The following is a 13508-nucleotide window of genomic DNA, read 5'->3' as shown; positions in this document are numbered from 1 at the left end:
AATTAGAAATACTTATATCCTATAAATATTAACCGTGTGTAGCATAATTGCATTCCATTTCCATCTGACATATTCTACCCACCTGCATGTGGCAGAAGGCTGAGTGGATTAAGGGAGGATAATGTTCTTAAACTCCACTGCTCAGCTTGTGCACAATGGAGACGCTAGTGACAGAGCTGACCAGTGTCAACAATAAATAAAGGCTAGGGCCAACATTATACGCTCATTAGTAACCTATTTGTGTCACCTGGACATGGTGTTTTTAAAAGATCTCCTAATATTAACACCCTTCCTCGCCAACATACAGCTATAGGGATGACGTCCACAAAAGTCATTTCGGGCCCTGCAGACTCTGTGATGGTTTTGAAGACCCAGGCCAGAACTAATTTGTAGTACTACTATACTAGTTCTGTCTGCACTGAGTCCTCACTGGGCTGACATTACTGCTTGAAGCAGCAACTGTATGTTGCTAGGATACATAGTAAACAGGAACTGATCGAGGCAGGCTGGGCTGCATAGTAAGCTGTAGCCTACATGTTGCAGTGAAAACCCTGAAGGCAATCATATAATCTTTAACAGCTTTTTATTTGTGTGTTATGTTAGAAAACTGAGCTACTTGCATTTTGCAGTATAAACTTTGAGGAAAACAAATGGATGTCAATGTTCAGGTACACGAGTGCTTTGAAGGAGTTCATTCTGACTGCTAGGCCTTTGCTATTAGCTATTGACCAGCCAACCTTATGTTTGGTAGTATCATCTGACATATAAAAGCATTGTTTTTAATCATACAGGTACGACGCCCTCTGAAACCCAAAGTGTTGCTGTGGTAAGAATCATCATATTTGTAACAGCATTTTCAAATATGCTACTCATTGCTATGTATGTGTTCCTTCTTTGTTTTTTATGCATTTATTGAAAATATGTTACTGGCAGGTTTCTAACCAAGCAGGGCAGGTGCATTCAATATAATAATGAATCAAAACACTTCCAATTCAATACAGTGTTCATATTAAATGTTCTCACAACATTACACAGTATGTAAGATTTTTCAACTACAAAATGCATTCTGTTGTGGTCTTTAGGGTAGATGTGAGTTACCATGACATGCAGGAGATTGACCAAATACAGTCGATTCCTGATTTGGAGAGGTTTGTGTCCTTTTATTGATTGATTACACCATGGCTCTCAAACCTTTTTGTGTCAAGGACCCCCAAATTGATATTTGTTTAACTGAAAATGTTTTGTGCCAGGTCAGGGACCCCCAGAAGAGAAGATTTATGTTAAAAATAAATCAAAATTTAAATATCTATTTGTTAGATTATTCAACAATAGAATGCTTGCAGCAAGTAACATGCTGTGAGCTTTTTTTAATAGCCAACGTATAAATGGATAAAGTTGTTAAAATTATTGGGATGCAACCCCTTGTGGGGTTTTTATCCTTCAAGACTATCCCATTTTGGGGTTCTTGTTGCTATGTAAACTTTTAGATGGTGTTTTTGAGTGGTGCAACCACTCCAAGGAACAGCAATGTCCGTCCTAACCTATGTGACTATGAGTACCAGTAGGGGCTAAAGTGGCGCTGTTGTGCCAGAAACAGAGAGAGAGAGATAGTGTTGCACTGTTGCCTGCTAATTACAGAGAGAGAGAGAGAGAGAGAGAGAGGCAGGGGGAGAGGGGAGTTGCACCACCACCACTTTTCCTAAATGGGCTAAAACATTTAGCTGGGGAACGCCTGGAGAACATCCCCCCCAGTGTTCTCTCACTCGCCTCTGCTTCAGTGTTTTATGCAGAGTGTTTCACATTGACATTCCTGAGCCACGGAGGGGAGTTCTCCTGGAGCTGCATGTCCAGACTGTTCTGTTCTGCAGAGAGAACCGATTCAACAGAGAACAGACGTCTGCCCTCCTGTCTATCGTCAAGTGTATGCACCAGGCCAACACAGGTGTGATTTGGTGATTTCACTGCCAGATAATGGCAGAGATAATATAATTATTATTATTAATTTAATTTCATGACCAAAACATTGTTGTCTTTCTGGCCTTTTATATAGCATAGCACTGTATGCAGCGTGTGCATGCAATAAGTGGATACTATAGGGAACCCTTGTATGACACCAACAATAAGCAGTTGGGACGAAGTACAAACTAAGTCCCTAATTTATTTGGACCCCTCCCTGAAAAGGCCTATGTGCCCTGACCTCTTATCCATGATTTATACATTATGGATAATTAGTGTGGACTTATATGGTTATTCGTCTCAACTGCTCATCAAATTGTAAAAAATGGCCTATCCAGTCAAATATTTTCCAGTTTTATCTCCATCTCGCGATGAGATAAGGGCTAGAAAAGAACGGCTGCCAAAAGTGCCTAACCGGAAGTACAAGAAGTACAGGGCTACAAGTTGTCCTGCATACAGGAATATACTATAGCCCGGTACTTCCTGTACTTCTGGTTTAAGACACTTCTAGGTTGCTATATTGCTATATGTTTTCATTGTTTTTAATCCAACAGAAACTTCACTCAGCAACATGGAACAGTGTTTTGAATTCTTCAGCGAGCTTCTGCTCTGTCATTCAGTCAGGGTGTGTGTAAAGCATGTTCAATCTATCATTTAATTTAAACATATTTGTCATGTTTTAAGTCTCTTTGTTGTCATTTTGGTTGGTGAAGTCTGTTTCTCGGCCCTGTCGTCTGCAGCGGCCTCCTTTTAGCATCAACCTTTTCAACTCTGCAGAGGTGACCCGAATCTTGAAGTACATCCACAGCACCTATATCAGACACTACAACCTCTATAAATATATTTTCACTCCGCAGGTATGACCCCATATCAAAGAATAATCCTATTGTAGTGGTGCAGCATAATGCACAGCGCCCTCCTATGCACAGCTTTGCGTGTTTGTATGTATGAGCACGGAATGTGTGTATGAGCAAGGAATGTGCTCAGCTGATTGGCTGAGCACGGAATGTGATGTATGATAAGAGCGCCCCTCACTTCACACAAGTGTGATTTTTTGAGTGGTACTAGCCACTCCTATACGCAGCAATGTGTGTCCCTCTATATGTCTGTATGTACTGTATGTCTAAGCACAGAAATACAGTTTTTTCACCACCAAGTGTCACTGTTGCACAGCCTAACACACACACACACACATACACACACACACAAGTACAAGTACAGTATAGCACCACTCTTTTTTTAATGATTTTAGCTTTACATATTGTTTTGAGTTGGGTTGTTGTGAATTATATTTCCGTGTCAAGGTGCAGTGAGGGAGTAATATAGTGACAAGGAGCTCACATACTGTAGAGTCCCCAGAATAGGGGAACAAAATAGTGTTCATGTGGTTAAACACTTAGTGAAAGATCATCAGGGTTATAACCACATGAACACTAGCGTCCCTATTATGGGGTCAACATTCAGCAAAAATAACAGACACCGGTATACAAGTTCAAAATGAGTAGCGTTGCAGGCGCTATGAGCTTGTAGATCGACTATTTTTGGTGTACAGGGAAAAGTATATAGAGCAGTGGGGGACCTTGGTATATGTTTTCTTTTTAAAGAAAAAAATACTTTTCCAGTAAAGCCACTAGAAGTAAAGCTCTTCTCTCCATGTCTTCGGCCAAGGTACGACTTGACCTGTCCTTGACATACTCTGGGATGCTAGAGGAGGAAGACATTGTCTTGGAGGACACAGCTGTTCCAGGTATTATCACATTACGTTATGTGTCACTCTATCATTAGTCATTCATTACAGTGATGACAAGCGATGTCATCAGTCTCATGGTGTTTATTTAGAAATGACAAATTGTACTTAGTTGGAGAACCTTTTCATCCTGGCATTCTGAATCAGAAATGGTGACAACAAAGCTCAACAACACGATACATTGTGAGCTTGTAGATTGGCTATTTTTGGTGAAGGGATTCTGGTCAACGTCAACTAATATAAGGTAAGTTATTACGTTATATTAGTTATGGTTATGGTTAAGGAAGACTTTTTTTCTTTGTTGTCAGCAGACATGGAAAAGGTGATGGAAAAGGAATCAGAAGAATTACGATATGAAAACCAGGGTATTGAAACACAGGCGCCATCGACCACAGGCCTGGACGTAGAGGTCACCACACCAGGTATAGTCATGACTCACTCTAAATTAAAACCAATTCCGCTGTTACTTGTGCAACATTAAAACCACTTGTTTGTAACTTGCTTGTTTTTTAACTATCAGGATCCAAATCAGAGCTGCGGGCAATGATACAGCAGGAAGTCAGAGAGGAGTTGGTGCGTGTGTCTGGCCAATTAGAGGAGCGTCTCAAAGAGAGTGCAGATCACCTCAACAGCGCCTTGGCTTCATTGCAGCCCAGTCTTCAGGGCAATAAGTAGTGGGTACCAAAACAGGATTCTTTTTACCCTGTCATATAAGTCTGGGTGTTTTGTTGTGTGCAACTTTTGTGGGGGTTTTTTCAGCATCTAGTGCAAGATTTATTTGCCTCAATGTCATCAACTAAACACCAGAACACAGATAGCCCATATATTTGTTTTATTATCATTAATAAAACTCTGCATTATATTATATATATACAATGAATGTTATATTATTGTTTCAGGAAAAGTATAAAATGTAGCGGTTAGTGAATGCAGAATGCTATTCGTTACAACCCTCTGTACCAAACACAGGTCAAAATGAAAAACTTGACTTGGAAAGGAATTACTTTTCAGTTTCCCTAAAACAGGGTTCAGGAATATCCCCATGTGTAATAGTGAGCACACTATCTTATCGAGGTATTATCAAGACAAACAAAATGACAAAAACTTTTCACAAGGTCAATGTGAAGAAGACTTTCACACCGATAACAACATTTCAATAATGCACTTACAGTAAGTGTTTCAGATATGTTAATATTCTGAAACAGGTCCATTGGAATTGACCAGTATCCCTTAATATTAATTACTGTTAATTCATGCTGATTCATTTGGAACTGATATAGTCTCATCTAAAGTTTGTACTGTTTTAACTGTTCCAGTCAGTGTGAACAACCTTCGCCTCTTTTTACGTGGAACTGTACAGCTCAGGGATTGACTTTATAAATATGCCTCTTCGTAAGATTTTGCATGACACTAGTGGCACAAATGGCCTGGGTTCCAGTCTCTTCTTTTTTATTTTACACAACACATACTGTATAGAGCCCTGGGCCTGGCATATACTGTATTTTATGGAGGGCAGATATTCCGGACCTGAACTGATCTTTTGATTGCTGGCCTCTAGAAATCCAGATCACAAGCAAATACATATAATTCTACACACAAGGTAGGTTGTACCAACATGGTTAAATTTAGGTCAGTTGTACCAGTAATTTTAAACCTTGTATAAATCTGATTCTGAATTAGCAATTCTTTTAATAATTTAAACCACCCCTAGAGGAGGTTTATGCTATATTTCCATTGTATTGACAAAATGGCTGCATATCGTCACTGGATGGGATAAGACGAAAGTAACATTTCACCACACACATTCTAAACGATCTGTCCAACCATGACTTTAGCATTGAAGTAAATGTATGCTTATTATTGTTGTGAACTAGAACCTTAATATTTGTTCATGACATTTTTCATTAAATGATTGCTTACATTGCATTCACATAAACGGCAGTAACAAATGATTGGAAAACCATAGAAATTATAATTTATACTCAATAGTTAATAAAGACCTTGTCCTCGATACACTTAAGAGTAATACATGTATTCACTACTTATGTTAGTAACAGATTGTGCAATTGTGCGTTAAGTAAAAGTGGTACAGTATTTCACTTTTCTGTACCCATTGTTCTATATTTTAAATCATTTAAAATATCCAACATTTCGACTCATCAATTTACAGTAACTCAAAACAATGAGATTCAGCATTGAGGAATGCACCGTTATCAATAAATTAATGCATTAATGTGTACGTTAAGGCATACAAATGTCTCCGGTCCCGACTCCCTATAGATGTACATAATCAGCAGGAAACACAAACATTGGCTTGACAAGACCCACATTCATACAAAAACAACAACACATGCAAACTGTAATTCATTACATTGGCATAAAAGAGGAAAAACCCTAATTCAGTTAGTAAATGAGGTTGACCTTTTCAAGTTTCAAATTCCTCCAGGCCCAGGAGCATGGTCTTGGCTGTGTTCTGGAACAGGGCGGCCCGGTTCTGCTGCTCCCCTTTCTTGACCCAGTGTCCATAAATACGGAAAGCGCAGCCATCGATGAGTTTGCGGATGCTGCGGAGGGAGTATGGATCCCTGGCCAGGACGTCGCGGGTCAGCGGGAGCGCCCTGCGGTAACGGCTATACATCCTAATGCAGGCTAGCACACTCAGTATTAGGACCTGTGGAAGGCAGGGAAGAATGAAAAAGTGGCATTTCAAATTTCAACTGTTTCTATTTAGATGACAGAAAATACTAGATGACTACTTGATTGAAGCAGGATTCCAAATCCGAATGCTGCTTCAATAACAGGATTACACATCCTGTTATACTCTAGCAAGTGTTGAAGTACATCATGTACTTTATGGTGCAATTATTTGATCATTTTATCAGTTAGCCAGATTTCAATTGAAATTGAATCAATGGTCCAAACTCCAAATTGAAACTATCGATATGGCGTCTCACCCTAAATGTCTTTCTGGGAATGAAGAGCCGCACTTCGTCCTTTTGGTACTGTCTGAAGAAGGCATGAGACAAGGCTTGTTCTGCAGAGAGACGGGCAGCTGAGTCCACCACCAACAGTCTGGATATCTGAGAAGGACACAATTGTGCAAAACATAACCACAACTGTGTGAGTATATCATTTTGAGACCAGACACCAGAGCTGCAATATAACTTGCACCTGCTTGTGTTGTAATTACTGGGTGCCTTTGAAAGATTAAGGTGAGTTCAGAGATGCTGTGTTAAAGCCATGCTGTCATCTCAAATGATTATCTTGTTTATGGTGGTGGCATCAGCCTGCCATCTAAACTTAAGACAACGTGAATAGGCCATATCCACATGGAGGCAATTTTGCTCTTACAATATGAGCGGTGAGGTTTATCAGGATGAGCAAAACGGTGCGAATATGGACATTGACGTCTCACCAGGTCTTTGACAGTGTCTGAGCGGTCATCCCACTCCGGTGAGCTGAACTGATAACGACCGTCCATAATCATCCTCAGCATCAGCATCTGTTTGCGATGCCAGAACGGTGGTGAGCCGGCCAGTAAGGTGAACAGTATCACTCCGCAGGCCCAGCTAGAACAAAAACAAAACTGGTAAACAAGTCATATTTATGAGCAAGGATTACAATAGAATAGATGTGGGGACAAATGGTATTGTTTTATTGACAAAAGAAAGGGGGATAAATAAAAACTCACAGGTCAACCTCTTTCCCATAGCCCAGGTGCATCTCATCCATAGAACATTTCAGTATTTCTGGCGCCAAATAGCCAGGGGTCCCACAAAGCTCTGATTTATTTACATAAAAGACAGAACAAAACAAATAGGTTTGTCTTCATCACATAATTAGAAAGTGAATCAAATAAATGTGCGTAAATGTTGATCCACAGCCCTGTTTTTTATGTCAGTTTACCTCTGAGATTCTCCCCGTACTCGAGCTGGACAGAGAAGCCAAAGTCTGACAATTTGATGTGTCCATGGTCATCCAGAAGAATGTTCTCAGGTTTCAGGTCCCGGTGGACAATGTTGAATGAGTGAAGGTACTGGACCGCCTCCAGCAGAGCTCGCATTATACACCTATGGAGTGAGAATCAAATCTAGTGAGTATTAGCCAGCTACAATCAGGTACTGGGGATTTACATACGCGTACTGTATGTGTTGGACAGTTGCATATTCCGGATGAGTGTCAGCTAAGTTATTAAACAAGTGAACCTAAAGCCTAAATTGTACAACTGCATGACTTGTCATTTGACGAAAATAACGATGCGATAACGAACGATATAATGATTTTCAGATATGTTTCTCATTCAGTGCAGCGCTAAATGTTTTCAGTTTTGAATCTCACCTAGTCTCCTTCTCGCTTAGAGTAACCTTTTCTGTGAGGTAGTCAAAGAGCTCTCCTCTCCTCATGCTGAAAATAAATATGTAGAGTTGTAAAAACATAGGATCAACAACAAAGTACAAACTCTTTATTATAAGCACATTCATACATATCATTTTCTTCATACTCACAGGTCAAACACCAAAAATATGAAGGTTGCCGACTCGTAGGAATCAACAAGAGTGACTAAAGGTGAGACACAGATGACAGAGTTAGACTCATGTTTTCTGCTTCCTTATAGCCCAGTCCACACCAATGATTCATAACGAGTTGCAACTTGCAACCAGTTACAGAATTCTAAAACTGCACTGACCTACAAGCAGGTCAGTGCAGTTTGGGATTTCTCTTGCAATGGTTGCAGTTGCAACTTGTTGCATTTTGTGATGGCCTGGACTTTACACAATTACTGTAAACTAAAATGTTAGTCCCAATAGACTAGAGAATCAGCTTACTAATTGAGGGGTGTCCGTTCACCATGTTGAGGACCTGGATTTCCTTCAGCGTGGAGGTTTTCACCTCTTCCAACTGCATAACCGTCATCTTCTCAGCTGTAATTTCAATAATCTTTACTGCCAGCTCCTGCCCAGTCTGTTTACGCACACACCTGCGCACCACACTGCTTACACCCCTGAGAGAGATCATACGGAACACACAATGTGTTTCTTTACCACACACAATCAAATTGATGTTGTTACAGTTGTGTGCTGCTGTGCATGCATGTGTTTAAGCTCCTTCATATTGGACCCACTCACCTGCCAATCACCTCTTTAGCGTCATACTTTTGGTAGAAGTCCTTGGCCCCCACCCAGTCTGGTAGTTCATCTCCAACAACAATGTCTTTGGTCATGGTGAGAAGCTGCAGTCTAATGCTAGAACAGAGAGTGACCATGATGTCACCATGATCAATGGCACGAAAGAACGTTATCCGGGGCACACTAACGGAACTTGCAAAAGAATCACTGTTCAGTAACAAGTTAACGCTTCTGTCTTTCGGTGTGCATCAAGACTGGTGTTTATGACATAAAGTAGATTGCTCAAGCACTGCTTATAGGTAAACAACCCATACCACGATTCACAACAATGTTATATATTATATATATATCACATTCGTATTTGTATTGCGTATTATTTGCTGCATGTGAATGAATGATAAACAGACTGATAGATAGGCTGTGGTGGGCTTTGGCCTTACAGCTAGCATGCATGCATGCAGGCAGGGTTCCCCTTTTGCAGCGGAAACCACTTACCTCGTAATCGTATGCTGTCAAAATGTGCTGTCAAATGTCATGAGAGTATCCTGTATACAGACAGATTAAGATGCCTGTCTAGTAATGCTACCACGTCCGAGGAAAGGAATGTTATGCCATGGTTGCATTCGTCCCTACACCGATGCTAGTTCGCTACTCTAGCAGAGAGCAGTATCTTCTGGATTGTTTACATTCATAGTCCAAAAAAAACCTCGATACGTTTCCATCCAAATATGGCAACAGCGACACCTAAAGGACTAGTAAAGGATCAACAACAGGGTTTCTGGGAATCATTTCAACGTAGATACATACCGGACCCGGTACATGTAAATGTAAAACACATTAAAATAGTAGAGCGTGTTTTTATATGTTTATGTTTATGCTGGACAGAAACCGATTTTGTTTTATTTGTATTTTTTTAACACACACTACCGGGGCGGAAATCTGACGTCGTCATTTCCCGTAGCAGCAGCATCAGCATCTGCAGCTAGATGTTGCACGTACGGTCTATGCTGCTGCTGGTGAAGGTTTGTATTAACGTTGATTTAAAATAGAGGGTTGACTTCATACATTGATGCATATGCTTGTTGTGCAGATTATCCTCCTGTGTAACAGATTGTTAGCATAGAAAACTGGCAGAACATCATTCGGAGAAGTAATCGAGGAGCGTGCTTTTAAGCTAGCAATTTAGCACAATTAGCATGGCTCGCAAGCTAATAAGGAAAGAGCTAGCTAACGTAAAAGTCAAAACACAGAAGTAAAGGTGTTGTCCACTCCAGACACAATGAACAACAACACGACAATTCACTTTACGTTATAAGTAATGTCTTAAATTTGTGCGCTGTTGTGAACTTGATAAACTGTGTTTTCCAATACAGTTTATGACCGTGGTCAAATGAATGAAATGAAATGTGTCGTCATAATGTTCCTAACGCCATGGTGTATTTTCCTGTTGAGAGCAGAAGTAAACATGTCAGGTGCTGGCGGAGGGAAGCGGCCCTCAGGAGGGGACAGTCCCCCTGGCCCACCTGAGAAGAAGAACAAGAAAGAAGAGAAGACGACGACCACCCTCATTGAACCCATTCGCATAGGGGGGGTGTCCTCCACGGTTAGTTTAATCTGATCATCATTATGTCCCAGGCGTGCCAGCATAACCCCATACACATGACATCTCTGTGAAACAACATAACGCTGTTCTCCAACGTCTCTCTCGCAGGAGGAAATGGACATGAAGGTGATCCAGTTCAAGAACAAGAAGCTGTGTGAGCGCTTGGAGCAGCGGCAGACGATGGAGGATGAGCTGCGAGAGAAGATCGAGAAGCTGGAGAAGAGACAAGCCACTGATGACACCACACTGCTGATTGCCAACCGCTACTGGACTCAGGTACTTACTTACTTACCCCCATTACGCCGGCTAATGACATTTGGTCATTCTATATACAATGTATTTGTTTATATGAGAGAATGCACTTTTTCTGCCCAGAGCGGCCAGTGAGAACGACTGCATGTTTTAACATGGAGTGACAGAAAAGCAGTGAGCGCTAATGCTTGCGTGTGTCCTGTAGTGTAGTGTTCTTGTGTTTAGCATGGGGGTGACACCAAGATGATGCAAAGTGCGAATACACCTGAACCCTCCACCATAATGTTTGGTGTTTTTATCTTGCAGTTGGAAGAGAGCGTTCATGTCCTGAGCCAACGCATCAAGCCGGAACCTCCAGCAGCACCTGCTCCCGACCCTCCCTCGGACCGTGCCTTGATGGAGGCGGGGATGATTCCACTGCCGCCAGCCCCTGCCGTGCCGCCACCACCGCTCCCGGACGCAGAGAACGAGGAACAGCCAGAGCAACAGGAGGAGAATAAGAAAAAGGAGCCACAGCCCCCTGCTCCTTCTGATGGCCTGGTGGAGACGCCTGCACACACGGAGCTGCCACGGGAACCCAAAACTGGTGAGTTCTCCTGATCTTTGTCTTACCTAGAAATCTACATCACCTTTTTCCTTTATGGACAAAGGAGGCGTTACAGTGGGTTAGAATAAAAAAATATGGCGACGCACTGAAGTACTAAAACTAAAGGTTATTATATTGTTTTAGCCTGGGCACCATTCCATTTCGGATTCATGAACCGGTCGGGAGCGGATGATATCGCTACGTCATCTTGTAGTATTGGTTTGTAGTCATCAATCTACTGGAACTTCCTTTTCCCTCAAACCGATTTTTCTCAATAGAAGCTACAGGCTACGAGAGCTTTTATTGTTATTCTTCCGTTTTGAGGAAAAGGGAAGTTCCGTTTGATTGTTCCTGTCTGATGACTACAAAACAATACTACAACATGACGTAACGATATCATCCGTTCCAGACCGGTTCACACGGCACTTTTGGAACAGATACCAGGCTTTCCTCCGAGGTGAAAAGCCTGGTGTTAATATTGTTTAGACTGATGCTAGGTTCTTTTCTTGCTTTACCTGATCCTAGTTTACTGAGACACTACTACAGTGTCTCTGGACTCTGCATTTGATGTATGAGTTTACTTTGCTCATTGTTAATCGCTCTGGATAAGAGAACCTGCTAAATGCCTATATTGTAATTATTTTTCAGAAAGACGATATTCTGATATGAGATGAGCAGTTTAATTGTTGTTCATATATTAATGCCCTATTTTATACTTTGTCGTATGTGTTGTCCACAAGTAGCGAAAAAGAATGCTGTAAAATCTTTGAGATTTTCTCCTATAATGACCCAAATGCCCAAAATAGGCATACAAGGTTTAAAGAGGTTACATCTGTCAGTGAGTTTTATAGCTAAAACGGAACTCGATCAGGAGGTCCTAGGCTGTTTCCTCTCCGCCTCTGGGGAAAAACCTCCATAAAAACACAGGGATTCATTCAGGCCAGTAGGTGTATGGGGAAATGAATGCCTGTCCCTCGGATACGATTAGAGGAATGGCCTGGAGGTCTGTTAGAATGGAATCCTAAGTAGAGACATGTAGTGTACGGCAGGCACCCATGGTCCCTGGTGCCACCTGGGGTAGGAAGCTCAAAACAATAGCAGCAGAGCAGAGTTTGTCATTGGCAGAGATTTCTTTATGGGCGCAACCCACATACTCTGCTGTGCTGCTCATCCCACAAATCTACCAAAATGTATAGATTTGATAAATACATGTGTGCAGTCTTAGAAAACATTGAAGAAAATACAATATCCCTTGCAAATAACAAGTGAACAACAATGACACTGTCACTGATACTTTGTTTTTTATTTAGATTTGTATTTCTATGTAAGCTAGTATTTGCTTGTGTACTTTATCTGTCGTTATGAGCCCTGCCCCTTGGCAAAGACGATTTTACATTATGTGCTGGAAAGGAAGCCAGTGATGTATCACAAGAATTGAAAGAATATACTGACAGCAGGATGTCACATTGGTGACTTTTTCTTCTTTTTTTCTCCATATTTTTGCAGATTTATGAAAGTACAGAATTTAAGCTTTCAAATGGTGTGTCATTTATTAAAATCGGAAAATATTTGAAGATATGCCCATTTTAAACCCAGAATACCCAAATCAGAGACTAACCACTCCTCTAATCACCCCCACCCCCCCCCCCCCATTGTCATCCCCAGTCGAGGTCAACTCTATAGAAACTTGAAGCAACACGTAACTAATTTTCACAAAATACTACCATACTACTCACTAGCCTAGGGACCAACAGTGGTTCTTCTCAGACTTTTGGTGTCTGCACACTTCTGCCTTTTCCATTTTTCAGAAAAACACGTCCAGTCTCCAGTGCAAGGACCGTAACTCTGTAAAATGTAACCTAATGGACTGTCACTTTATCCCTGGGTTGATTGTGTAGTGTAATAACTGAGTGTATAAATGTAACCAAATGAACTGTTACACGTCCATTTGGTTACAGACCTTTAAGGGTCTAGCAAACATGATTAACCACAAATGAACCTGTATTTTTAGCATTCTGATTCTTTCTTTCTAATTATTATATTATAATGCAACGGTTAGATGCGACACAAACACACTGCAACATCCAAGGATCTTTGTGTGACATCACTGACATGCGGAAGCTAGGCATCCGTTCATAGCTGTTAGCATTGGTCGTTTTTTAACACAGCATTTGAATCAAAACACTCACCTCGTGTCACCAGGCTATTCACGCTGTCTGTCGCTCTGAGGAATAATCC

At 41.2% G+C, this 13508-nt stretch overlaps 3 protein-coding genes across 4 annotated transcripts in view; 2 read left to right on the top strand and 1 right to left on the bottom strand.

Moving 5' to 3' along the window:
* Positions 1 to 302: 302 nt before the first annotated feature.
* Positions 303 to 4462, top strand: cfap119 (cilia and flagella associated protein 119). Its single transcript, XM_079493369.1, has 9 exons — positions 303 to 668; positions 792 to 826; positions 1083 to 1148; positions 1779 to 1942; positions 2511 to 2581; positions 2697 to 2813; positions 3625 to 3703; positions 4015 to 4125; positions 4224 to 4462. The coding sequence occupies exons 1-9, from the start codon at positions 651 to 653 to the stop codon at positions 4376 to 4378; spliced, it is 816 nt and encodes a 271-aa protein (XP_079349495.1). The 5' UTR covers positions 303 to 650; the 3' UTR covers positions 4379 to 4462.
* Positions 4463 to 4645: 183 nt separating this feature from the next.
* Positions 4646 to 9544, bottom strand: phkg2 (phosphorylase kinase, gamma 2 (testis)). Of its 2 annotated transcripts, none has more exons than XM_079493351.1 (10): positions 9325 to 9544; positions 8830 to 8933; positions 8530 to 8705; positions 8209 to 8263; positions 8042 to 8107; positions 7610 to 7773; positions 7395 to 7485; positions 7119 to 7272; positions 6658 to 6783; positions 4646 to 6374 (listed from the first exon to the last, which is right to left on the bottom strand). In XM_079493351.1, exons 2-10 carry the CDS (start codon positions 8922 to 8924, stop codon positions 6129 to 6131), a joined length of 1173 nt encoding a protein of 390 aa, XP_079349477.1. In that variant the 5' UTR covers positions 8925 to 8933; positions 9325 to 9544; the 3' UTR covers positions 4646 to 6128. The 2 variants fall into 2 exon arrangements, with proteins under 2 accessions (XP_079349477.1, XP_079349476.1); XM_079493350.1 differs by having other exon boundaries at positions 4650 to 6374; positions 8830 to 8946.
* A 112-nt stretch (positions 9545 to 9656) lies between these two features.
* The window catches only part of rnf40 (ring finger protein 40), a 20230-nt gene continuing 16378 nt past the window's right edge, over positions 9657 to 13508 (top strand). The window contains exons 1-4 of the mRNA XM_079493321.1: positions 9657 to 9851; positions 10287 to 10432; positions 10541 to 10708; positions 10991 to 11270. Coding sequence (XP_079349447.1) covers positions 10295 to 10432; positions 10541 to 10708; positions 10991 to 11270 — 586 coding nt within the window. The 5' untranslated portion in view covers positions 9657 to 9851; positions 10287 to 10294. The remainder of the gene's footprint in view (positions 9852 to 10286; positions 10433 to 10540; positions 10709 to 10990; positions 11271 to 13508) is intronic.

The sequence above is a fragment of the Electrona antarctica genome, assembly GCF_951216825.1.
Source record: "Electrona antarctica genome assembly, chromosome: 22".
Classification (NCBI taxonomy): Eukaryota; Metazoa; Chordata; class Actinopteri; order Myctophiformes; family Myctophidae; genus Electrona; species Electrona antarctica.
Note: the sequence above shows the minus strand (reverse complement) of the source record. Positions and strands in the feature narration are given on the sequence as shown.